At 46.4% G+C, this 26,787-nt stretch overlaps 1 protein-coding gene across 1 annotated transcript; it reads left to right on the top strand.

Moving 5' to 3' along the window:
- The first annotated feature begins 2,481 nt into the window (after window positions 1-2,481).
- Rbp2 (retinol binding protein 2) lies at window positions 2,482-20,987 on the top strand. The gene is made up of 4 exons (XM_057768826.1): window positions 2,482-2,596; window positions 9,504-9,682; window positions 19,391-19,492; window positions 20,937-20,987. Exons 1-4 carry the CDS (start codon window positions 2,524-2,526, stop codon window positions 20,985-20,987), a joined length of 405 nt encoding a protein of 134 aa, XP_057624809.1. The 5' UTR covers window positions 2,482-2,523.
- The last annotated feature ends 5,800 nt before the right edge of the window (window positions 20,988-26,787 follow it).

Genomic DNA, 26,787 nt, shown 5'->3' on the forward strand with positions numbered 1-26,787 from the left:
GTGCCATCTTTGTTTTCTATTGCTGTAATAACAGACTGACTGAAAATAACTTGAGAAGATTGACTTGGCTTACATATCCCAATCATAGTCCATCAGTGAGGGAAGTCAGAGCAAAACTCAAGGCAGAAACCAAAGCCGAGAACATGGAGGAATATAAATGGAGTCTGCTCTTTTTTGTTTCCTGGCCACCCAGACCTAAATAATCATACAGAAACTATATTGATTATAACACTGTTTAGATGATGGCTCAGGCATATTCCTAGCTAGCTCTTACATCTTAACTTAACCCATTTCTGTTAATCTGTGTATCACCATGAGGCTGTGGCTTACCAGTAAGGTTCCAGGGTCTTTCTCCTTCAGCAGTTACATAATGTCTTCCTGACTCTGCCTTCTTTCCTTCATTAGCTCTGTTTGGATTTCCCACCTTGCTATATTCTGCCCTGCTATAGGCCAAAGCAACTTCTTTATTAACCAATGGTAATAAAACATATCACAACATACAGATGGGAATCCCATAACAGAGGAACACTGTTGGCTGCCTTGCTCAGCCTGCTTTCTTATACAACCCAGGACCACCTGGCCATGGGTGGCATCACCTACTGCAGACTAGATCCTCCAATGTCAATCATTTATCAGGAAAATGCCCCCAATATTTGCCCACAGGATAGTCTGCTGGAGGCAATATCTCAATATGTCTAGGGCTGGATCAAACTGATAAAAACTAAAGAGCACATTTACTCTCTGAGTAAACTTCTTGGGTTTTCCATTTTATAGATACTCTCCTCAGCTATATTTAATAAACTGTTCAGACCATCTACTGCCTTTTTAATTTTTGCAACTATATATTTTAAATATCTCTTTATTTATTTTATATGTGTGTGCCTGAGTATATGTATGTGTAGCCCCTAGCAACTATATTTTTAATTTCTAAAATACTAACAATATTTTTGAGACAGAATCTCACGGCATATGTAACTCTGTCTAACTTGAACTTGCTACACAGACCAGGTTGGCTTGGAACTCACAAGAGATCCACCTGCCTATGTCTCCTGAGTGCTGGGACTAAAGGCATGTGCCACTATACCTGCGTAATTTTTTTTAAATATCATTTTATGCCTTTTTAAGTTTTGGTGTGATTTCCATAATTTTTCCAAAATTTGATTATGGAAATTTTTCATCTCCATAAATTTCCATATTGATTTAAATTCTATTTTCTAGTTGGTATCTGAAACTCTCGGAGACCCATTTACTTCTGGGACTAGCTCTTGGTAATAAGCCTCACAATGTTTTCCGATTCTGAACCTCTTTTTACATGTGTTTACCACAGAGAACTCTTTCTGGCCTGGACTGAAATATATCAATGTAGTTTCACACTTACTGAATCCCTTTGGTTAGTCCAAGTATAAATTCAAAGTCTAAACCCATGTCAAAGTCAGGCATGCCTCATTCAACGGGTCCTTTCAACCTATGCAGAGTCCAAGCTAAAGACACAGACTTCCTTGTTGTCTCAGCGTGTTTTGACTAGTGTACACCTTCACTGAAACGACAGCCCGCAAGAGTTTGGATCTCCTGTGGGCGTATGGATTTCCTCTTTGGTCTTGTATTAGCACCAACGCCTCCATTAACTTTGCTCATCAACACCCAGGCTTCTAGTTCATCACAATTAACATCCTTTCTTGTCTCCAGCCCCTCCCCCTACTAGGTCAGCCTTCCTTCCATTCTTGGATGCAAGACCTGGGGGGGGGGGGGAGGAATTGAGTTGTTGTGTTAAATTGCTTAAATCTGAATGTGGGCACAAATCCCCACCGCTACCCCATGCTCTGTATGCTTCTGGCTGGGCCTCAAATGATGAATCCCAACATCCCTTTCTGCCTCGTTCTGTTGCCATGGTCCGTTCTCTTGACTCTGTCTTTTACAAGACACCTGCTATTAGGCAGCTTGCCATTTAACCTCCTGGAGCCTTGCTTACCTGTGGAAGGAGGGCTGTGAAATACAACCCAAGATCTTTCGTAAACTAAGACAAAATGAAGTTCAAGTTCTGCCTGGCACTGAGTACACATTCATGGATGTGAGAGCCACCATCTCAGCTTCGCCAGCCTGGTTAGAGCGCTGGTGATGTGGTGGGTAGGCCTGGTGCTGGGCTGCTGCCGGGCTGCAGAGCCTGTGGGGCAGACACTGGGTGTTTGCTTCCCTTAGGAGCTGGATAGAATGTTCCATGTGAGGCCAGAGCCTCTGTGGGAGGCCACCAGTAGCAAACGAGCTGCTCCAAGGCAGTGCGTCATGGAGGTCACTGGGACACGCACACCCAGCAACAGCAGGACTTTGTGCCCAGATTGCCCACAGACCTGCTGAACTTTGCAGAGGCAAAGATGATTCCTTTGAGTCAGCCTTGTGACCTTTGACTCCACTATCTCCTTACACCCAGCCAACTAAGCTATAAAAGCAATTCGGTTTAACACAGTCTCCCTGCAGCCTGTCCCTTCACGGTCACCAGACGCCTACACCAGACCAGAGGCCACCATCATGACAAGGGACCAGAATGGAACCTGGGAAATGGAGAGTAATGAGAACTTTGAAGGCTACATGAAGGCCCTAGGTAAGAGGTAAAGGGGATGGGGAGGAAAGGGACATTTGGAGGATATTAGACTGGTCCTCTAGGAGGTGCTAGTGGGAGACTCATCAGAGCTCTGGACAAATCCCCTCTGTCCCAGTCAGAACCGTGCCAAGTGAGCTGAGACACATGAACTCTATGAGGTTCTTTCCCTACCTGGAAATAATAAATAGGATGGGGTTAGAATGTTCTGAGCACAGTGTCTGGCTGACAGAAAACACACTGGATGGAGGATACAGACACGTGTCACATGTTCATACACACACATACACACACACACACACGACCAGTGTTGTCTGCCCTAGAGGACACCACAATCACTCTCTGGCCTTACCATCACCACCTCATAGATAATCATTTTATTTTTCGAGATAATCATTTGAATCAGCCATTATCACCAATGACTCCTGTTGGAGTTTTTCTCGGCCTCGTCCTAGAAAAAAATTGAAGAACCAACTAACCAATTTCTCTACCCTGAGACATTCAGGCTCACAGAAGGCTGAAGGGAGCTGCTATCATATGCTCAAACCACCCACTGTTATCTGAGTTCTGCTCCAGGCCAAGGGCTACTCATCTATGTCCCAAGTTAGTGACAGGGTAGGTCTGGAGGTCTCTCCTAGTGTTGGCAGAAACATGTGGTCCTGGAAACCTCTGGGCTATACTTGAAAGGAGATGGGGTGAGTCACCACAGGGGCTTCCCGATGGCGGCAGCAGCCGGGCACCAGGCGAGGATCTCGGCTGCCCAGCTAACTTCTTCCCCACCCTGCTCACCTTCTCCACCCTGAATTTCCTCACACACATGCCTGCACATGAGGGAGCCACGCAAGGATGAGAGAGAAATGGCTGTACATGGCCTCGGAGGCCCAGAAATTTGGGTATGGTGGTGAGAACTATGTGAGAATGGGGGCTGTGGGGTTTACCTCAGCATTTAAAGAAAGACAGGCAAAAATCTCCTCTTATTGGGACTCCACTCACTAGGGTGAGGACACCTAGCTTGTTTGGAACGGAGTGTAGAATGGTGCAGGCAGAAAAGAAATATTCCTGTCACACTTCTGCTTGGTGACACAGGTGACCAACAGAAATGGGGTTCTGAGTCCACATATGTAACTGATTAGAGGGGTAGGTGAGCCCAGAGTGCGTGCAGCCTAAGCTCCCCCCAGGACTTACTCTGTGATGTGGAATCAGGTTTTTGACCTTTTGTGACCTCAGTTTCCCCATCTGCCAAATAGAGATAAGAACACTCATATTGTAGATTCTCTAGGTGCTGCTAGGTGCAGCTGTGATTTTGGCCAACTGAAAGTCTTGTCAAATAGGCTGTTTGGAAGCACCTTGGTTTCATAAGTATGCTAGACAGCTGGGCACATAGATTATTATCAGAAAGCAGTGTGCATTTTGCTGCATTTGCTTAAACTATACAAATTCCAGGGAGAGCGAGATGGTGTAATGAGTACAAACTCTTGGTACACAAGCCTGAGACCTGAGTTTAATCCCTGGAGCCTACAGTAAAAGGAAAAAAACCAACTCTCAAAAATTGTCTTCTGATCTCTGCACACACGCTGTGGCACACACATGTCCCCCACCCACGCACAGACCACATACGCACATACGCATAATAATGATATTAGGGATAAAATCCAGTACCAGTTCAGTGTATGGTCCCATGGGTAGACTCCTGGAGTCCAGCTCCTCAGTTTGAAGGTAGAAGGCAAACATAACCACCCCCTACCCTTTTCCCTTGAGATAGATGGTGGGGGTATACCCTTAGCTTTTTGAAAGGAATCTGCTATCTACATCTGGCTTCCTTTGGACTCCAATACAAGCTTACACCACAATGGGCACGCGGGGCTTACAGTGTGTGAGTGTGCTGCTTAGATACTTCAGGATTGATTTTTTGAATCCTTAGCATCAGTTACTTCTCATCAATTTGGGCTTCAGTAAAAACGTACACTCTAACATCATGTTAGACTGAGCAGACTGATTCAACTCTTTGGAGCTGGTCCCCGCTCTGTAGAAGGGCAGCTGGCACTTTGGGGATTGAAATGCCTACCGCAGGTGATGGCTCTAGCTAGACACAGAGTGTGGGTGTCCTTGTGCTGGCGCCCTGCTGCTGATAGCATTCTGTCTCAGGACCCTACAGACTTGGCCCCACCTTGACACCACAATGCCCTGTACAAACAAACAAACAAACAAAAAAACCTCAGTCAGAGTCATGCTCGCACTGCTGAGCCAAGATATCTGTTTTCCTTCACCTGCCCATGGGCAGGACGGGGCTGGCAGTGATTAATACCAAGAGAATCAACCAAAAGCAGATGAGGAGTGGCTGCCCCGTCACTCTAACTTGTCAAAAGTTGCTCCATAGATTTGTTTGACATCTGCCTCACCCTGCTGAAAGACGGTGTTGTTTTTGCGAGGCTGAGAAATCTATGAAACTTGTCTTCTGTGCCCTTTTGTGCACTTGGCATTTGAAGTGAGCATGGCAGAGATCTTTGCAAATCCCCAGATGTGTAAATGCCATCAGGTATGACAGTGTTCTTTGCCTAAGAGCCGTCACTTTCTTGGACTTTAACTCCATCCATCAGCGAGGGAACTGGCTTTCACTGGGGAACCTGGTTCTCCATGAGGTAGGGAGGGAGCAGCACGCTGGCTTTGTCAATAGCCCGGTGGCTCACTGGATATACTCACCTCCACACGTGACTCAGTTCCAACCTCAGTACAATGACGTGGCACGGCAACCTTTGGGTTTGCCTCAAATTATCAAAGTCATTAAGAGCACAAGTGTCCAGAATGACTGAGTGGTGCCTCTTGGGCACTGCAAGGCTTTCCTAGACACTTTCTGACCCTGAAGAAAGCAGCTTAAAAGCCCCATCACCCATCAACTCTGTCATGTCTACCATGTGCATTTGGACCAGAAAAAGAGGAGTGGGAGAAAGGTCTTCATTTCTAAAGGAGGGGTGGGCAAAGCTGTAGAAAGAAGCTTCTGATCATGTGAAAGAGATGAGAGCAGAGTCCATTAGTTCTGCCCAAGGGTAGAGACTCACCCAGCTGCCACAATGCAGCATCAGTGGTTGCTTATAGAAGCAGGGGCTGTGTCATCTGCGCAGAATCCAAGCAGCTCTGCTCTGGAGGGAGCTATTGTGGTCATTGGTGGAATGGTAAATGAGCAGACTGTCCCCCACCCACGCAGATTTGATCTCCTCCCTTATGGGAGGAGCGGAAGGGTGCCGAGAGAGGACACCAGAACACTGTGCTACGTGATTCTAGGTAATGAAACCATTCTAAAGACAAAAAGAAGCCGGGCAATGGTGGTGCACGCCTTTAATCTCAGCACTCTGGGAGGCAGAGGCAGGCAGATCTCTGTGAGTTCGAGGCCAGCCTGGTCTACAGAGCGAGTTCCAGGACAGCCAGAGCTACACAGAGAAACCCTGTCTCAAAAAACATCAGAAGAAAGAAAATAGATAACGAAGGAGAACAATGTCTGAAGAGTTACAAAAGGTCATGAGGTCAAGGAAGAGAAGCCAAAGAGTTGGCAATTCTTAAAGCCAGAAGCTAAAGCTAAACTGTGTTCCCAAAGCAAGGGACAGTAAGTGCAAAAGATTTGTGTACGTCCAGGAAGTACACCGCAGGAGGGCTGGGGTGTGGGAGTGTACAGACAAACGAAAGATAAGTGAGGAGGCTGAGGGTGGAAAGACTGCCAGAGGTTAGACCAAGAATTCTGTTTCTCCTGGCTTGACTTCATACACCCCCTACACAACCAAGACATGGACAGCGTGGATATGGACATGTTGAGATGAGACCTAGAGCTTGGAGTATAGTCAGGTCTGGGGACAGAAGGGATATTTTTCATTGGATAAGATGAAGAACCTGAAGCCCAGAGAAGAAGGAGAAACGCCTAGGGATACAGGTGACTGGGAAATAGCAGGACCCAGACAGGAACCCAATCTACCTCTTCTAACAACTTGCAAACCCTTCCCACAGGGCTGCTCTGGACAGGAGGGTGGTAAGAACTTCACTTTGAGCATTGCTAAATGGGGGAGACATCCAAAGTAGAGAGACAGCGCCTTCAAAAAACACTAAGAAGGTTATTCAGGGTCCCTAACTAAAAACCAACCAGCAGCTGATGGTCTGATAATGCAGTTATCATTTCTGGATTTCTGCTGGCATTGAAAAGCCAACTAAGTTATTCAGTTCATCAGAGTCTTAATTGTGCCACATGATACTAGTTGGCCTTTGAAAGGAAAAAGTACCAAGAGGCAGAAAAAGCCAGGTGACAATGCCAAGAGCTTCCCCCTTCTCCGGTCCCGCTTTCACGTGCTGGTAACACTTCTCCCCTGAGCCCACCCCAGTGGAGATCATTAGACTAAGGGTGCAGAGTACCGCTTACAAACCAGTAGCCCAGGGTCACCAGCCCTCCTGCAATAGCCAGAAGGGAGGGAAGGAAGAGAGGCAGGGATCAGTCTAATTCCCTTTTAAATGTGTCCTCTGGAGGAGGAAATGGTATGGAAAGAAAGAGAAAATTGTTCTTCCACTCGGCTTCTCCCTATTGCCTGGAAGAGTCGATGATCTGAGAGTTAAGGAGTCTAGGTTCAAAGCCCATTGAAGCCGCACTTTGAACTTTTCTCAGATTTCCTGTGATGGATTCCTGCGCATCTCCGCTCTTTAATTTACAAAGAGCACCTGCCCTTTTAGCTTGCAACTTTAGCTTTCTTCGCAAGCATATTATAGAGCGTTTTAACGTTGAGAAGCACGCTCGTATTTCAGCTTTATGGCTTGCATTGTTCAAGATGCAGTTATGAAAAGTATGCTTAATAAAGTCGCCTGGCTGTTGTTGATTTGTTTTTCCGCAGCGGCAGCCACTAGCCGTGTATATTATTCAGAAATAGCTTGTCTTTGGACCTTTCCTTCTGAGATAGAATGTCACTTTACCTGGCTGTAAATCAGGCTCAGAGGTACCTGTAAGACCGAAAAGCAGATAAAGCAAACTTGATAACCCTAGTGTTAAAATATCATATCAGGAAAGTAGTTTCCTCTGCAAAGTTCAAAGAGGAACTGCTTGTGTACTGTGTGTGTGTATTAGCACGTGCACACAAATGTGTATTCTATAGCTTCAGTTATACCCTCTGATTAGAAATATCTAACAAAAAATCCACCAGTAGAGTATTTGGCTCCCTTCCCCGGGGTGGAGCAGAAGTGACATGATTAACTGGCTTGTGCGAACGCTAAAGGGTGGCCAAGAGGCCAAGCCATTTTTCAATCTGGAGGCGAAGCAGTGTTTGCTTCCATTTGCATAGAACCCCTAATAACATTCTCCTGGCCCTAGTCAGGAAGATTGACAAGGATGCTATTTCCAGGACACACTGGTTCTCTCAACAACAACCAGCCATTTCACTGCGATCCGCTATTCTAGGCAGCCCAGGACAAGTCATAATTTTTGTTAGGGAGCCTGAGCTATAAATGACAAGCGGGCTGCATTTGTAGGGACACTGTGAAGCCGGATGGTGCTGAGCCCACCATTTCAATTCTCTGGGCCACGATGTCCACTTCCACAGAACGGATATAGATTAGCTGGCTAAAGAACAATCTGTCCTAAATTTCCCCACAGTTTCCCATTCTTCCATAGTCGTTTACCTGGAGTGTTCCCCTTTGGTTAGCAGCATCTTCTTCCTACCCGTAATGATGGCTGCAGGAGCTTTGGTTAGCACAACTTCAACATGCAGGGTTTGAGTAAAAGCCACTGACCGAGCAAAGCAGAGGGAAGAAGCTGGTCCAGCCTGGGAGGTATCCCGCTAGGCTGGACAAGGGCACCATGATAGCTACAGTTATATTGCTCTGTAGTGAGGTGTATATCTAGTAGCTATAGGGATACATAATTGTGATCTGAAACTTTTACTCTGGGCTAAAGTGATCTGGTCCCCACGTGACCCACACAGACAAGGACATAATGGAAGCCTGTGTGTAGTGAATGAATACACGCAAACTCTTGGGAGCCGTGTACAGACTTTCTCCATAGAGCTAAGTCCTCACCACCACAACGAAAGAAATTGAGCGCTCTTTCATCATTCGCCAGGAGAAAACTGACACTCTGGAAGGGAGAGTGGCTTCTGTAAGGTCACATAGCCGGGAAATCGGGACCCACCTGCCCCTCGCCCTCACTCTTGGGTGCTCATGGTTTTAAACAGATTTCCATGTGTAGTAGGAGCTGCAGGCTGCGTTCTGGGCCTTGGCTAGCTTATACCCCGAAATAACAACACACAAACTGTATTCATTTAAACACTGCTTGGCCCATTAGCTCTAGCCCTTACTGGCTAATTCTCATATCCCAATCAACCCATCTCTAATAATCTGTGTAGCACCAGTCTTACCGGGAAAGATTCAGCATGTCTGACCTGGCGACTTGCTTCATCGTGTCTGCCCCAGAGAGGAGAGCTATCGAGTCTGAGCTCACTTCCTCTTCCTCCCAGCATTCTGTTCTGTTTACTCCACCCACCTATGTTCTAACCTATGAGGGCCAAGCAGTTTCTTTTTTTTTTTAACCAATGACCTTCCTCCATCATCCATGGGTTTCCAGGTTCTGCTGCTGCTGCTAATGGTGGTCCAGGGTCCTGGCTTTAATATCACTGCCCTGGACCATGCTCCTCTATTAACAAGTCCTTATTATCTGAGCATCTACTATGAGCATCACCCTAGGGCTGGTTCTGCTAGGGGACACAAGGGAGGACAGAATCATCAAGACCCTGATCAAGTCGTGTGTAAGACAACTCTTGCTTCTCACTTAAGTAAAGGAATGTGGCATGTCCCTAGCCTGAGTTTCTGGGCCTGAGCACTTTGCCTTGTTAAAGAAATGAATGAGCCTCGCTGCACACATCATAACCTCCGCTACTCCCTCTGCCAACAGATATTGATTTTGCCACCCGCAAGATCGCAGTACGTCTGAGTCAGACAAAGATCATCACTCAAGACGGTGATAACTTCAAGACAAAAACCAACAGCACGTTCAGAAACTATGATTTGGACTTTACCGTCGGGGTGGAGTTTGATGAGCACACAAAGGGCCTGGATGGCCGGCATGTCAAGGTACTCCTGAGTGGGAGGGGTTTCACTGGGCCTGTTCATGCAAGGCATGACTTTCTGGTTTCACACTGACTAGATGATAGAACCAACCCCAGGAAGGTTCCAGTAAGCAGATTGAGAATGAACTGACATCGGCAATGAGTAATTGTTGAAGGCTGAGTAAAGAGAGGCAGGAAAGGCCTTAGATCACGTGAGAAATTAAGGCCGGGCCCCATCCTCTCGACTACAAGCTGGGGAAGCAGCAGAAAGAGGATAAGATGGAGTGTCCCAAGAACAGATAACCATGGAGCTCAGCCAAGCAGTTTACCTAGGTCTAGAGAGGCATCCATGCTCAGGTCCAGCCAGCCTGTCCCAAGAAAGGATGAGGTTTCATGATAGCTGCCTTTCTGTTGTTTGTATTTGTTAGGGTTCCTGAGAAGTCAGGTGTTTTAACATGTAGCCTCTCACTTTAACATGACCCAATTGGCCACCTTCCTTTTTAGAAAATCATGATGCAAATGAAATATGACAAACTCAGTGGACTCGTAAAGTTAGTAACCCAGTCTTGGTGACTTGTGTGGCTTCTGCCCAGTGAGACTTAACTCCTAGGACATAATCTAGGGAACCCTGTGGAGTCAAAGGCCTTACTTCCAGTATTTGAACTGCGGTCGTCCTCTGTTAGCCAAGGTCTTACTAGGTCCCACAGTTTCTATCACCCATGGTCAACTGCAGTGCAAAAGTAGTGAGTGAGAGATCCCAGAAACCAACCCCCAAGTTTTACACTGCACCCCATGAGCAGCATGACGCAGTCTCCCTTATCTGCTCCACACTGCCCAGGATGTTAGCCATTCTTTGTCCAGCCTATCTACCCTACACATTACTTATGCATTACCCATCCACCGGTCACTCGGTAGTAGCCATGTTAGTTCCATAGAATACATAGGGTTCAATTCTATCCGAGGTCACACTAAGGTTCTTGGAGCATATACCTTATTGATGAGAGGGGGCTACTATACTTGAACTGATCAACCCTGAAAGCACATAGAAAACCACTCTCAACAGAAGGTGACATGTCATCTTCAAGCTTGAGACCTCAACTCTAAGAAAGAGTATGCCTTTACCAAAAGCACCTGTTCATGAAGAAAGCAGAGGCTGCTAAGTGGCAAGGAAATGTGGGGTAAGAGAAGTAGGGGCAATAGTAGCTCCCCTACATTGTTGTGGGATGCCCCTTTCCAGTGGCCTGCTCCTCACACTATGTCCCAGTTTGTGGCCATTGCACCTGGCCTGTACCCTCCGAACAGGAAGAAGAGAGATTCTATCTCAGTCCCACTTAAAGGCTCTCCTCCCCGAACCTTAGCATCACAGCCCTGAAGATTGTACAGAAGACCTGGAAGGGCTACTGATTTGTCACATGTCCTAGTGGCCATTGGCTAGACCACCTATGCCTATGTAGTTTACACAAGGCTGCCAGTTTGGATGTTTGGATAGTCACAGCACTCTCTGTGCCAACTTGCCTTTGCCAGGCTCCTAACCAGAGAAGGGTGGTGCTGGATACACTGTCTCGAGTAAATGAGCCCTCATCCCTAGCCCCTTGAGATGACACAGTGATGCGGGACCCTCTACCTTTCTCTGCCCAGTCACCACAGCCCCCTCCCTCTTCCTAGGCAAAGCCCCTGTCTTGTTCTTCCAGGAGCTCTTCTAAAGTCTCAGGGGAAAAGTTCTGGTTCCTCTCCTGGCCTGAGAATTTTAGTCATTGGCTAGCTGAGTCCTTTAGCTCTACTAAGGAGAGACCAAAGAGCAAAGGAGAAAAGCTCTCCAAATGCTGTTCTCCAGGACTTTTATTTCCCTTAGTATTTGGCTATAGCAAGTGGCAGCAATGGGCAGGCGGGAGTAGCAGTAGGTGTTACCCTCTGACGTCATTGACCCTATGCCTGTCTCAGGAATGGGGACCTTAGCCAACAGGTGTCAGAGCTCTTCTGCAGGTTAGAAGTCCAGGTCTCTTAGCCCTTACCACTGACCACTGTTAGAGCTCGTAGCCCAAGAGTCTGAAATTCTTGGCTCTAAATACTTGGCATCTCCCTGGAGAGCTGGTGACCAGGGTGGCAGTTTCTCATCTGTGACTCTGTCCAGCCTTTTATCTTTCTTCAATGTCAGCTATCTGAGGAACCCACTTTGAGAGTCAGAGAAAGGAGTTCCAGGACCAACCGCAGTCTTGCCTCTTTAGCCCGGTCACAGCCGTTCCTCAGCAAGGCCACCAGGGAAGGTGGAAGACGTTGTAGAGTCAGTCAGAGTCCTCCAAGGCCCGGGGTAGTACAAAGTCTGCTACAAGCTGTTTCCAACAACCTAGGCTGAGGCCAAGCCTGCAGAAGCCAGAGCAATTAGCTGTGACCATCAAGGAGCCTTTTCAAGGCATACTCGGAGGGTTCAAGATGGGTGATGCCAACATCGTAAGGGCAGCCCAGCTAGCTGTTGGACTGGCAGAGCTTTTTTCCAAAAGAGTGAGGGCAGCAATGAGGGAGAGCCCAACAACTGCCAATTAGGGAATCAAATTAGCCTGTGCCCTAACATCTTAGTCACGAGAAAATAGCAGAAGGGGCGCTTGCCATAGAACCCATCATTAAATAGCAGCGATGTAAACCTACTTTAACGGTGCTTAAACCTTCCCAGCATCCCAAGGAGTGGTGGGTCCCTTTTCCTGCCCCCGTGTGGTGGTTCACAGAAAGCAGGGCACATCCGCCAACCAAAGTGACCTAGTATTCATAATCTCATCTATCGAGGAAAATTGGATGCAGTGATTCTTGCTGAAAAATGGCTGCGGTAAGAAAGTATTTTGGAGCTCTTCCCTCAGAGCTGACGAGGGAAAGCCCCAGAAAGTTCAAGTTAGGTCCCTTCCGTGTGGGTCTCTGGGATGGTAGATCCACGACGCTTCTCTGAACTGCGACCAAAAAGCCAATTCATCAGATACCAGAACTAAGGGGGAAATTTGTCCTTGGAGTTTTGCATCTCTCTATTGTTCCAGCATGATTCGTTCCCCATGATTCACTCCCCTGCTCCTTGAGAATGAGCGTGCGCTCTTGAGAGGCAAGCTGCTCCTCTTTAACTTGTTCTTCATCACCCGAGAAGACAGAGAATTCCCTCTTTCTGAAATAAGTCACATCCTTCTGGCCTTCCCTGATTCGGAAAGAGTTCCACTTGTCGCACCAAGATTGCCCAGTCTCTGGCCCTCCCACTTCCCATTCTCCTTGTTCTCATCAAGATCATCACTTAGCCCTGAAGGGAAAGTAGCCGCTAACTCAACTAGCAGCTTCTCCAGGGCTTCTCTCTTTGCCTGCAGCAGAAAGCCAGGGATAGTGCGTGCTCTCTCTCTCTCTCTCTCTCTCTCTCTCTTCTCTCTTCTCTCTTCTCTCTTCTCTCTCTTCTTTCTCTCTCTCTCTCTCTCTCTCTCTCTCTCTCTCTCTCTCCTCTCTCCTCTCTCTCTCTCTCTCTCTCTCTCTTCTCTCTTCTCTCTTCTCTCTCTTCTTTCTCTCTCTCTCTCTCTCTCTCCTCTCTCCTCTCTCTCTCTCTCTCTCTCCTCTCTCTCTCTCTCTCTCTCTCTCTCTCTCTCTCTCTCACACACACACACACATACACACACAAGGCTGGCGGGATGAGATAAATTCAGCTAGAGACTGAACAAAAGTCTATTCACATGAGAATTACAATTCAGAACAGGTGCCCTCAGGACCATCTACTGTCCGTAATTGGAATAGGTCCGAGAGGATGCCAGGCAGGCAGTGCATGAGTCTCTCTCTCTCTCTCTCTCTCTCTCTCTCTCTCTCTCTCTCTCTCTCTCCCTCCCTCCCTCCCTCCCTCCCTCCCTCCCTCCATTTCTCCTTCCCTCTCCCCTTCTCTCTCTCTCTCTCTCCTCCCCCCTTTCCCTCTCCCTCTCCTCCATCTCTGAGGACACGCACAAGCCGTGTGCACACACGTGTTGCACAGTTTTGCATATGCATGTGTTTTGTGTGCAGTAAGCCTCATTTGGCATACTCTCACTCCCTAGAGCTCCACTTCTCAACTCTTTGATCATACTCAGAACCCTCAAGAAAACTCGACATTCATTAGAGAAAGGTGTGGTTGTAGCAGGAGCCCTGAAGGACCCAGTTCCGTGTCATCCCAGAGCAGAAGCGTAAAAGCACATCAAAGATAAAGCTGATTCCAAGGGCCTCGGAGGCCCCCCTTCTCTTCTGAGCACCATATCTGTTCTCCACTTCTTACCCTGACTTGTTTCTAAGAAGGTTAAAAGCCCCTTCTCAAATAAACAAAAGCACGGATGGAGGTGTGGCTAGCTGATAATAACACTTGCTTAGCATGCACAATGTCCTAAGTTAAATCTTCAAAGCTTAAAAGATACACATATATTTGCATGCAAAATATAGAGAAAATTGAAGGGCTTGGGGGATACCCAGCCAGCAAAGTTCTTACTGAACAAGCGTAAGTTCTGGGATTGGGTTTGCAACCCCAGAACCCACGTTAAGAAATCCAGGCACAGCAGCAAACATCTGTAACCCCAGTGCTGGGCAGGTGGAGACCAAAAGATCTCTGAAGCTGCCTGCCAGACAGTCCAGCCAAATCAGTGAGCCTCATATTTAGTATGGGACCCTGTCTCAAAAAGTAAGGTGAGAAGCAATTATTAAAGACAACAACATCCAAAACCACAGAGAAATCCTGTCTCGAAAAACCAAAAAAAAAAAAAAAAAAGACAACAACATTTATCTCTAGTCTATGCAAACACACACATACACACACACACATGGACTGGCATACACATACAAACAAACTTACATTATATGTACACACACACCAATAAGCAAGAAGTAATTGATATCCATATAATGGAATTTAAAGTATTATCCAGTCATCAGAAAGAATGAAGTACTGATTCCTGGTATAGTGTGAATGAACATGGAAAACATGCTAATCAACAGAAGCGTCACATAAAAGATCATGTATGAAGACCCATGACAGGTGAATGCACAGAGATAAGGCTAGAGGGCAGAAGAAGCAGGATTGAGTGCTAGTAGAAGCAAGGTGATAAAATGAAAATGTTCTGGATGCATTGGTGAAGATGGCCACACAATCTTGTGAATAGACAAAGAAAAAAGGTTGCCACCACTCAAAGCTCTATTAGAGTTGTAGATTTTAACAGAATGAATTTTATGGTTTGCAAATTATAAATCCATTTTTGAAAAAGTTTGGAATTGGAGTGGCCAGTGAGGGGTGGGGAAAGTAGGAAGGGACACGGCAAATAGCACCGTGTGATTTGGGGGCTCCCTGTCTGAAGGGCATCCCAATGGGACTTCCTGGGGCACTGCAGGTGGTTGGAGACAAACTCCCTAAGGAAAATCTCAAGGAGGGACATCTCCACGGTCAGTAGATCCCATCCACACCTGGAGTTTATAGCTGTTACTTTCAGATTCAAGAACAAAGAGCAACTTTTCCCTCTTCGCACAGAGTTATCTGCCGTTGGTGCGGGAGAGCTGGCTCAGCAGTTAAGAGCCTTAACTCCTCTTACAGAGGACTCGGGTTCAGTTCCCAACACCTATATCAGGTAAGTTACAATCATCTGTAGCTCCACTTCCATGGAATCTGATGCCCTCGGCTTCCAAAGGTACCTACATGTATTTGGCACACATAAATTCATGTAGGCACATACACATGATAATAACTTTTTTTAAAAAGAGTTGCATGTTATTGTTTGCCCCTTGTGTTTTTAATAGAGATCTCCCCCCTCTCTCTCATACATACATTTATATTGAACAATCTGACACAACCTCCAAATGATTGTACTTCTGAAGAATGAAGATGTTACTTTGCTTCCAAAATCCATGGCTTCCACTAGTTCTGTGTAGTTGGCTTGTTTTTCAGGACCACGCATGATTTTCCTCTTGTTGAGTGGGCCATATGTATAATTAGAGAGCTGTTGGTTGCCTCCAAGGTGTGTGCCACTACTGCACTCTAAGGGCTATCATCCCATGATGGTTGTTGTTGTAGTTTATTGATGGCAAGATGTCATAACTGGGTAAGACTACTGCTTGCTTCTCTCCTTTGAAAGCCTGCATTGTACCTTCTGGTACCGTGGAGGTTAGTCCAGGAAGCTAAGGAATGCTAAAAGCAGCAGAAATAGTCTTCCCCAAGGAAGGGCACTCTAACTGGTTATTCAATGCTCAGCCCTGAAAACATACAAATAACATTATATGTACTGAGCTGTATTCGCGTATTCAAGAACACATACACACATATATGTAACATCAATTAAAGAAAAAGAGACTGTGAGTTCTAAGTGGGGTGGGGCTGGGGTTACAGGGGAAGGTTTGGAAGAAGGAAGAGAAAGGGAAATGATATAGTCATAATCTTAACACAATATTTCTAAAGAAATAGGATAGTCTTTTATAGGTCCATGATTCAGCTATTGACTCACCCAGATTAAACAGTGGGTGGGCAGCTGTATCTAATTTGGCACAAAGAGCCTATTTGAGAGATGCTGACTTTGGAAGTGTAAGAGGAGCCACATTGGGGCTCCACCCCTGCCTCTGTTCTGTGCAAACCTGCCCTTTTCCAAGCGCTTTCCTTGTCCATCTTCCCACTCAGAAGTCAGGGCTTCCTCAGCTGCAGGATCTTTCAAAATAACTAAGCCTGTTTTTAAAACCTCTTCAGACACAGGGATGAGGTCTGAAACGAAAAGCTGGGTGTGATAGCAAAAGCTGTAACCCCGGCACTCTGAAGAGCTGAGACGAGGAAGTGACAAGTTCGAGGTCAGCCTGGACTATGTAGTAGGACTTAAAAGGGGGAGGAGGAGGATAATTTAATTAATAAGAAATTTAAACTTGGAGTTGGTTCATCTAACTGTTCTCTTCTTTCTGCTTCTCACTGTCTCGTGGAGGAGCAAGCCCACAATCTTGGAAGCATTACCATGATTCATTGGTAGCCAATTTACTTTTGGGTCAGAATAACTTTGAATCTTGCTGCCCAGTGTGAGTTATTAAAATGAAATATTAGGACAGGCCTCTTTGCACTCACATTTTTCTCCTTTCTTCATTCTGCAAATTTTGATAAGCTCCTACTGCCTGCCAAGTCTGTGTCAGAGAGGTAGGTGACAAGATGAATTAGACACACCCCCATTTCCTGCCCTCAGGGATCTCAGGCCTTATACAGAAGATGAACAATTAAAGGGTTAGTATCCACTGCATGACCCCCTGGCAGGGCATGTGTGCTCTCTGCTGCAACCTTCTCTAAGGCAGGAGGCAAGTGGGCTTCCCTTGGGACTGTGCTTCAGGAAAACCGTCCACCACACAATGCCAGTCACTGTGCTGAGTGTCCTCGCAGCCACCAGCAGCCACGTAGCCTCTCCTTCCCTGAGCTCCCTTGCCTGGGAAGAGAGACAGACACCAGTGCAGTCAGCATGCACAGGGGCTACCCGTGCAAGGCACTATGGGAGGAAGGAGAAGAGAAGACACTTTCCTTACCTAAGGAGAAGACAAGAGTTCTTCCCTATCCACTAGGGAAGCAATGGAGTCCAAGGCAGTGGGGAGAAACGGTAGATGCATTTCCCAGACATTTCTTCCTCCCAGAGGAGCCAGGAGACCTACTATGGCTTGAACGTCTCTAAGTCCTTCAGAAATGTGGGGCTTCAGATGGTCTTAAAGGAGGAGGAGACATCTTTCTTTTAGAAAGCACAGCATATTTTGTTTTAAAATTAGATTTGGGGTCTGTGATGATATGGATGGATACATTTTTTTAAAAACAGTAAACAGTGGAACTTCCATCCCATCTTGGCTCCCTAGCTCAGTCTCTTTACAGGGATAATCATTACTCAGGGACTAAGCATGGGAATTCATGCACACTCCTCACCTGGCTCCCTTGTCGTACGCACATTGCTCATCCTCTTGCATTTTTAAACATTTTAAACAACCGGCTTTGGCTGTACTCTGTCTATGGCTGCGAAGCAGGGAAGAATCACATCGTATTTAACCAGCCACCCACTGACAGCATTTATGAAGCTTCTAGTCCTTTGTGGTAACGCGCCATCCTGTGATACATGGAGGAGTAAAATGGAGAGGAATAACACTGTACAGAAAGTATATCTTATGGTCAAGGTCAAACCTTATTTTAGAAGTAGGTAGATTTAACAACGTGTAGCAAACAGGTCTGTATAATGCACAAGAAGAGAAAAAAACTCCTACAAGTCAATTTATCAACAGTTGCGTTTACAAGATGTAGAAGAAAGCAAGCTTCGGGTCCTTAGCCTAATTTTGTTCAGAGAGGCCCCAGGTAGTTTATGCATACAGGGAAAAAAAAACCCAGCTCTGTCAGGCTCATCTCCCCCCAGGAAGTAAGGCACAGACACAGTGGGGTGACATAAACATCTCAGCAGGTACAGTGCGTGGGCCTGATCTGGGCACGAAGGCAGGCATTAAGAGGGAAACAGGGTTGTCTAGTGAACATATACCTTGCGAGTGTGTGCGCAGGGGCTTGCAGCCTCCAGGGTGCAGGCAGGCCAGCAAGGCTTGGCTGGAATGGAGGATGCCCTTCGTGAGTTCTGCTGTTGTATCTATACCATTAGCATCACCACCCAGAGAAAACCCGAAGGAAAGCAGGGCACCCTCCTGGTTCTGGGTGACTGAAACTGGAACCACGTGAGCAGCAGCTCTCTAGTTAGGGAACCTCCCTGGGATTATTTCTACCTGCAGCGGCCAAGGCTCAAAATGTGACTCCTGCAGGAAAATTCCCAGGGTAGACATTTTAAGTCAAAGAATATATACAGTTTCGTCAGAGATGATAATCCCAGAACTTGGGAGGTAGAGGCAGGAAGGTCAAGAATTCAAGGTCATCCTTAGCTACACAGTGAGTTCTATGTAGAACATAGAACAGGTCTATGTGAAACCTTGTCCAAAAAAATTAAAAGCATATGAAATCTTTAAATAATAAGTTAAGTATTATTCAAAACAAGTAAGCAAATAAATAAAAGAAAAACATAGGCAAAAATATGTGCAGTCCCCTATTTTGAAAGCTAATATGAAATAGTCCTTGTAAACCATTTCTCGTCCCACCTGGTGAGTCCTGAGAGAGGGTGGACAGCCCTCCCTTCAGTGCTACTAAACCTTTGAACTATGACCACATGATTAATTGGATCTGAGAAGCAGTCTTATCAGCATTTCTCCTGTTATTTGTGAAGGAGGCTATCTCTTCTTAGGTTTAAAAGCCATCTACTTCAAGAGTTTTCTCTGTAAGCCCTTGGTTCATATGTTTGGTTGGCGTGGACTGTTAGGTTAATGATCTTTTTATTGATTTACAGAGGCCCTTTATGTATAAGGACATCAAGTCTTTACTGATATGTTACAGCTCTTTTTCCCTGCTGGTTATTTGTTGACTTTGAGGTATTTCCCCTTCCAGAAATTCCACATTGTTGATAGTTGAATTTATCATCTTTCCTTCACTAGCTCGAAATGCTATTTTTGCCAGATAATAAAATGGGTTGAGTAGAATCCCTTAAAAGAGAATGCAGGCAGCCTGGAAAGACCAGCTTGGCTAGAATGGAGTACAGACCGGAAGGTCCCTGGGGTCACTGAGGCAGGACTCTGTCCCATAGGCATGCAGGAGGCTGGCAGAGCTTGCAGGAATTTGCAGCTGCAGAGGAAAACTTGTTCAATCTCCCAAGGCCATCCGTGTGATTTGCCTGACAATTTGTCATTGCAGACGCTGATCACCTGGGAAGGCGACACTCTGGTGTGTGTGCAGAAAGGGGAGAAGGAGAATCGCGGCTGGAAGCAGTGGGTGGAGGGGGACAAGCTGTACCTGGTAAGCCCCCGGGGTCTGGACAGCACCTTCCTCCCGCGGCACTCACCTGGCCCGGAACTTTGACAAGAAGAATGGCCCTGAGCCCCGGCCAAATGCGTTTGGTCATATAGTCAGAGAGCCATTCCCATCTGGCTCAGGGGACTCCAGGAAGAAATCTATATGGCTGTTTCTGTGAACGGCTGCAATTAAAAAGAAAGTTTAAAATGCTGAGTTAGGGAACCAAGATCCAAGGAGAAATGCAGACAGCCTGCTAAGGAGCAACTAGGGAGAAAGGTGAGCCATAAGTCGCCTGGACAAGACCAGGCGTCCTGTCAGTACCTGGGTGGGGGAGGGGGACTAAGAGCGTGAGGGGTGTGGAGGGCGTGGTGGGAACACTGGACTCTCACCCTAAGCCTTGGAGCCTATGACATGGTGGACCTGATCCCGGCTCCTATGAGGTTGATTTGTTACTAGAACAGAACAGTAGGGGCAATGGCTGACATCCTTCAATAAACGGTCACTGTCTAGACAGCTTTATTTTTCACTCTGCAATCTTCACAACAATTTATGGGCCCCACATCAGAAGAGTGAGAAAAGTTTCATCCTTTCAAACACTCAACTACTCATCTGCTAAAAGAGAGACTCCTTTAGCAAACACATCCTCAATGATCATTCATTCATTCATTCATTCATTCATTCACCTATGGAGTCAGGCAGGTACCCAGCTCTGAGGTCAATATGATGTCACCAAGATACTCTTCGGATCTGAGCAAGCTTCACCCGAGATCTTTATTTCAGGGACATGTCAGCTAGTGATCTATGGGAGGCGGTCTCAGCTCTTCCCACAGGCAGCTCTCCCTATTTCCTGCGGCTTGGATGATAGATTTTTTAAAATTGTATGACCATCCCCAGCAGTGCCTGTGGTTAAGACAACAAACCTGTGGTCAGTGGCAACTCATGTTCACTCACCCTCCTCCCTCAGGGTTCAGTGAGATGCAGAGAAGGCCCGAGGTTCTATTACCTTCATGAAAAGTGGGACCCTGTCCGCTGTGCAGGCAGAACACGGGGAGCCCTTCTGAAGCTCCTCCCCTATTTTGGGGCCATCGCTAACCACCTACCTAGTGCTTTTCCATGCTACCCTTCCCTTCCTCTCGGCTTCGCCACCTTTTAATAAATTAGGCAATGTTGCTTTAATCATGGGAGTAGGAGAAATCCTGCCCAAGAGGGTCATTTCTTTGCATTTTTCATTTTTATAGTTGTTCAAGCTCAATTTGAGTGTCAAAATCAAATTACTGCTACCTGCAGGGTATGGCAGCCTACTGGATCTGAGAGGGACACTTTGCCCAGAACAGCTAAATGCCCTCTTTATCCCAGCCTCACCCACCTGCCCCAGACCCTTGGAGGGCCAGGTGGGCAGAGGGCAAATCTGGGCTTGTCGGTCACTCATCCACTTTCTGACTTGCAGGAGCTGACCTGTGGTGACCAGGTGTGCAAACAAGTGTTCAAAAAGAAGTGAGGGCTGCAGGGGAAGCCGGGAACGCACGCAGAGTTCTCTGCCAGTTTTGGAAACCAGCCTGGGTAACCTCCTGCTACTGACAGAACCCACTTCAGTCACTGGCCTGGCTTTAAACTCGAATGTGTGAAGGAACCCCACCCCACCCCCCACCTTGGAACCTATTATTAAATTTTAAAAAATGTCTCTTGGCCTTGGAAACCCTTTGTATCCGTTATTCCTAGTTGTCCATTTTACCCATGGGCAGAGGGGCACTGCCTGCCAGGCTTGTGTTGCTCTTGGCTTCATTGTTTGTTTCCTTTTCTCTGTTTGGTTTGCTGGAGGGGTTAGCAACATAGTCAAGCAACAATGCTGACTCATGAACATCTCCTCTGGGAGACACTCCTTTGTAGAGATGTACACCCCTTTTCTTAACAGTCTACATAAAGACTCATCTGCCTTCCGATGAGCCGACCATATAGAGCTACCCCAGGGCCTCCGCAGGTCTGCAGTGTCAGCTGCTTTCAGCCCTTGGCGCTTCAGCCCTGCATGGAGAGGTGGGCTGTGAAGCGCCCGCCCATCCACACCTTCTCCCCCTCCACCCACGCAGCATGCTCAGGTTTAGACACTAGAAAGTTCCACTGCAAGTTCCCACTCCACCGCTTGGCTAAATGACCAGGGGCGCATCCCTTTTCCTTTCTGCCCTTGCTTTCGCTCTTCTGTAAGAGAAGATGTTAGGTCACTGTGGCAAATAAGCAAATCAATGCACATTGATGTTTGGCGTGGGGCCTGGCCCTGGTGAGGACTCAGTCCCTGCCAACAGTGCAAGGCTGAAGCACTGAGGGCTAAGAGAAGCTGACACTGCAGACCTGCCAAGGCTCTGGGGCAGCCCTATACGGTCTGTTTGTGCTAAGTCACTCCCCTCGGAGCCACAGATGAGCAGACACCACAGCGATAGGTGAGTACCTCTGAAGTGCCACGGTGCCATCAGAATGTTAAACTTGATACTCCGAGCACAACCGTGTTTTCCTGCTGGCCACACAGAAGGGTGCACCTAGAAAGACAGAGAGCTTAGGGGTGATAGAGCTATGGGGCTTGTTTACGGGGTTCATTGAGTCCTGCAGCTCAAAATCGTCATCTTCTTTTAAAAATTTATTTACTTTTATTTCGTGTGCATTAGTGTTTTGCCTGTATGTATGTCTGTGTGAGGGTGATGGATCCGCTGGAACTGGAGTTACAGACAGTTGTGAGCTGCCATGTAGGTGCTGGAAACCTGGGTCCGCTAGAAGAGCAGCCAGTGCTCTTAACTGCAGAGCCATCTCTCCAGCCCCCAAATCATCTTCTTTATCCCTCTACAAAAAGCCTGGAGTCCCGCCAACAGGTAGACACTTTCTATAAAAAGCAAGTTTCTCCTGAGAGGGGCCAAACATGGTAGTTACATGCTATCGCATAGTTTGAATGATTGGATCTCACAGTGCTGGGCATCCTGGAATTGGGATAGGTAGGAAGGCTGACATCCAGCCATGTGGCCCAGGGCCAGCCTAACTCATACACTCTTGCCAGACAACCTATGAAGTGGGGTTCCGGGCATGCTGCACTTCCCAGCAACCATGTCATATGCCTGGGACAAGAAAGCCAGGAAAGTACCTGGCTGGAGCCTCGTGATGGCTGGGGTGGGCTTCCAAGGGAAGCCTTTTATTGAGAAAGTGGGCTATGCCTTAGAGGCAGAGGAGCCTCCTGAAGAGAACCATGCTGCATCTCCTGTGCAGACCAGGACTGAGGAAAAGGATTGGGGTGTGCCCTTTGCCCCACTTTTCCCAGAACTTTCCCAGGAACCTCATCCCCAACCACTGTTCCCCTCAGTCTTGTCCTTGCTCAGTGTAGCCTCAAATGACCCTCCGTTTTTCTCAAGAAAATCATACTGGCTGGGCATAGTGGCACACTCCTTTAATCCCAGCACTCAGGAGGCAGAGGCAAGTGGATCTCTGTGAGTTCAAGGCTAACCTGGTCTACACAGTGAGTTCCAGGACAGTCAAGGATACACAGAGAAACCCTGTCTCAAAAAAAAAAAAAAAAAAAAGAAAGAAAGAAAAGAAAAGAAAAAAAGAAAGAAAAAAAAGGAAAGAAGACCCTACTGAAGGAGGTAATGGAAGCTGTTTGAGGACCAGTTGTGGAAACGTCCTAGACACAAAACAATTTAATATCTGTTAGCTTTTGATCCTGGGTCCTGCAATAACTATTTAAGAGAATAGTAAACCCCCAAGGCTCTGTGAACCATGGGGGGAATGAACCTCAGAAATTGTTCCAAGACTTTTAAAGTTATGAGAAGTTTCCTAGCAGTGGAACCCACCCTTGAGCCGCAGGACCCTTTCACGCACTGCTTTGCCCCGCTGAGAGGAGCAGAAGCGCCCTACACAGTCCTCTAACGGGTCTACCATTTTCAAAGACAAATCGCGAGCAGCGTAACTCAAAATTCTGGTCTCCGAACGGATCAGCCTCAGAAAACACAGGCCTTCCTCGTGGTAAGGAACAGAACGAATAGATTAGGTAGGGTGTGGAGGCATGAAAGCGGCTGATCATTCTTTCCAAAGAAGAGCTGACTGAAGTTGCAGGAGTAATGGTGGCAGGCCCATGTCAAAGCCACAGCATGTACTTTGCACCAGGGCTCCCCATATGTTCCTATACCCACTGCAGATAGGATAAGTCGAGCCACTGTCTTCCTGTTTCTTACCCTGTTTGAAAACAAACTGCGTGCGGCATGAATGCCTCACCCTTGCCCTGAAAGACACGGCAGCTGGGGAAATTACTGTTGCACAGCCAGTGGGGGCTGAGCTGAGGGTGAGGGCTCTAGAGGAAGTGGTCATTGGGCCGGGGACATCTTGAGGTCTTATGACCCATCCCTACATCCTGTCCACTCTCGACTTCCTGACAGCAAATGTGAGCAGATCCGCTGTCTCGTCCTCGATAGGCCACAGCCCTCCCTGAACTGGGAGCCACAGCAAATCTTTCCTCCTTTAAGTTGCTTCTTGTCAGAGGTTAGATCAGAGAAACAAGAAAAGTAACTAACACAAAGTCAAAGAGGCCAGCAAGATGGCATAGTAGGGAAAGGCACTTTGCAACCCTGATGGCCCAAGTTCAATCAAGTGAGGAGATCATGGAGTCTGGGCTCGCCCTTGGTTCAAGCACAGATCACACTCCTCCCAGATGCTCCTGTTTGTGAGGCAGTTCGGTCCCTTCCTCTCTCTGAGTCTCTGTTTCTTCCTTAGTAAAGTGAGGACTACTGAACATGATCCAAAGGAGATATGAGTAAGATACTAGCGTGGTATCTGAGACAGTCAGTTACCCAAGGCAATTAACAACACACACGCACACACTCCTCCCGAATCCCAGGTATTTGTACTGTATATATGACGGTATGATTTCCTTTGTTCAAAACATTGTCTTCTAAAGCTTAAAGACCAAGATCCCCTGCAACAGACATTTTCAGACTTGACATTCACTAGGAAGTTCTATCCAAATCATGGATTCTTGCCATGCATCCTTTCCAGGTTTGGGGAATGGACCTTTGTCTAGACTGTACCATTTCAGCCCCTTGCAGCAGCTTGGCAGGCACACGGACAACTCTGGGTTTGTTCATTTAGAACATGGTATGCTGAGGGATTCACCACACCCTCCGTTGTAGAGCAGTTTCTTCTGAATGGAAACATTCCATCCATGAGGGAAGTTTGGTAAGATTCAGAAGTTCTAAAGCAGGTTGGGGAGGGGTGCCATCAAAACCCAGGAAGTAAGCAACTCACAAGTCTCAGGAAATCCCTGAAACCTACTAGATGTATAAATTCCCCCTCTCCTCCAATTTTTCTACTGATAAAAGATTTGCTGACCTGCCAAACTACCTGAAAATAGGGCAGAGAGCACCAAGTTCTAGCATCTGATAGCCATTATCTATGATAGGCTGGGAAGTTGATTATGAGTTGCCTTTCAGTCATTCAGTCTTCTGTAAGTAAGTTCTCACCCATAATACTGTACATAACTCAAATAAACTCGCCAATTCACCAAGTTGGACTCAGATGGTATTGTTTCTATATCTGGTAAGTAGACATTTGTTTATATCATCCAAGAAATAGTTTACACAGTATCTTCAAGCCAAAAACCATCTTCATTGTTGGATGACCAGTTAATTAGTGTTAATCCACATAGAAGACTGTTGTCTTCATTACTGTTCTATTGCTGTGAAGAGACACCATGACAAAGGCAACTCTTTAAAAAAAAAAAAAAAAGCATTTAACTGGGGACTTGCTCACAGTTTTAGAAGGTTAGTCCATGATTGTCATGGCAGAAAGCAGACAGGCATGGTGCTGGAGAAGTAGATGAGAGCTTTACATCCTGATTCACAGACAGTAGGAAGAGAAAGAGAGAAAGAGGAGAGGAGAGAAGTAGAGAGGATCGAGAGACAGACAGAGAGACAGAGACGACAGAGATTGGAGATTGGGCCCAGTGTGGGTTTTTAAAATCTCAAAGCTCACACCCAGTGTCACACCTCCTCCAATAAGGCCACACCTTTTAAATCTTCCCCAAAAAGTTCTACTCCCTGGTAACTAAGCATTCAAATAATGAAGCCCAAAGGGGCCATTTTCATTCAAACCACCACAACTACTGTGACAGGGACAGACCTTAAGCTTCTTCGAAGACTCTGATCCCACATCTTCACAACTGTTTGAAATTAGACATCATTTTTTTACATCATTTTTTTTTGTTTGTTTGTTTGGTTGGTTTTTTGTTTGTTTGTTTTGTTTTTTGAGACAGGGTTTCTCTGTAGCTTTGGAACTGGTCCTAGAACTAGTTCTTGTAGACCTAACTGGCTTTGAACTTGCAGAAATCTGCCTGCTTCTGCTTCCCAAGTGCTGGGATTAAAGGTGTGCGCCACCACTGCCTGGCTAAATTAGACTTGTCTTTCATAAAATAAAGTTTTCGAGACCAACTCTGGAGTATCACTGGAATACCACGTGATTCCTTTGCATCCTATCTGGCGGCAGGGGGTTGGGGTGTGACATTCTGCCTCTGCACAGAATCTAATAGAACGCATGGACAACAAAACCGGCCTTGCAGAGCTAACTGCACCGGACTTTCTATCAGCCTAGCTCTTTCCTTCAGGATTTGTGCTTGACTGGAAAGATAGAAGTCAGAGATGTTTAATTTTGGTTCCCTTGTTGTAATGTGAGTGGCAGGGCTGCGTCCCCGGCACCCGGCTGCCCGCATGGCTTATGCCCCGAAATAATTACACGGAAACTGTATTCTTTTGAACCCTGTCTGGCCCATTAGCTCCAGCCTCTTATTGGCTAGCTCTTACATATTGATCTAACCCATTTTTAATATTCTGTGTAGCCCACGAGCTGCCTTACCAGGAAAGATCTTAACCTGCGTCTGTCTGGAGAGAGAGAATCATGGCGACTCCTTACTCAGCTTCTTTCTCCCAGCATTCTGTCTGTTTATTCCACCCACCTAAGGGCTGGCCTATAAATGGGCCAAGGCAGTTTTTTTATTAAATGAAAGTAACTCCTCCATCATTTCCCCTTTTTTTGTTTAAACAAAAAAGAAAGGCTTTAACTTTAACATAGTAAAATTACATATAACAAAACGGTTATCAAGCAAGAATTACAGTTACAATATTTATATCTATTTTATCTTTTATTATAAGTAAGGAAAACTATAACTATAACTAACCATTTTTTAACTCCATTAAAGACTCTAGAAGGATATAATATTACCTAAGTAAACAAGAAATAAGAAACTTTAAACTTTAGAAATGACAGAGACATCTCGCTGC

Source organism: Chionomys nivalis, chromosome 4 (genome assembly GCF_950005125.1).
Source record: "Chionomys nivalis chromosome 4, mChiNiv1.1, whole genome shotgun sequence".
NCBI lineage: Eukaryota > Metazoa > Chordata > Mammalia > Rodentia > Cricetidae > Chionomys > Chionomys nivalis.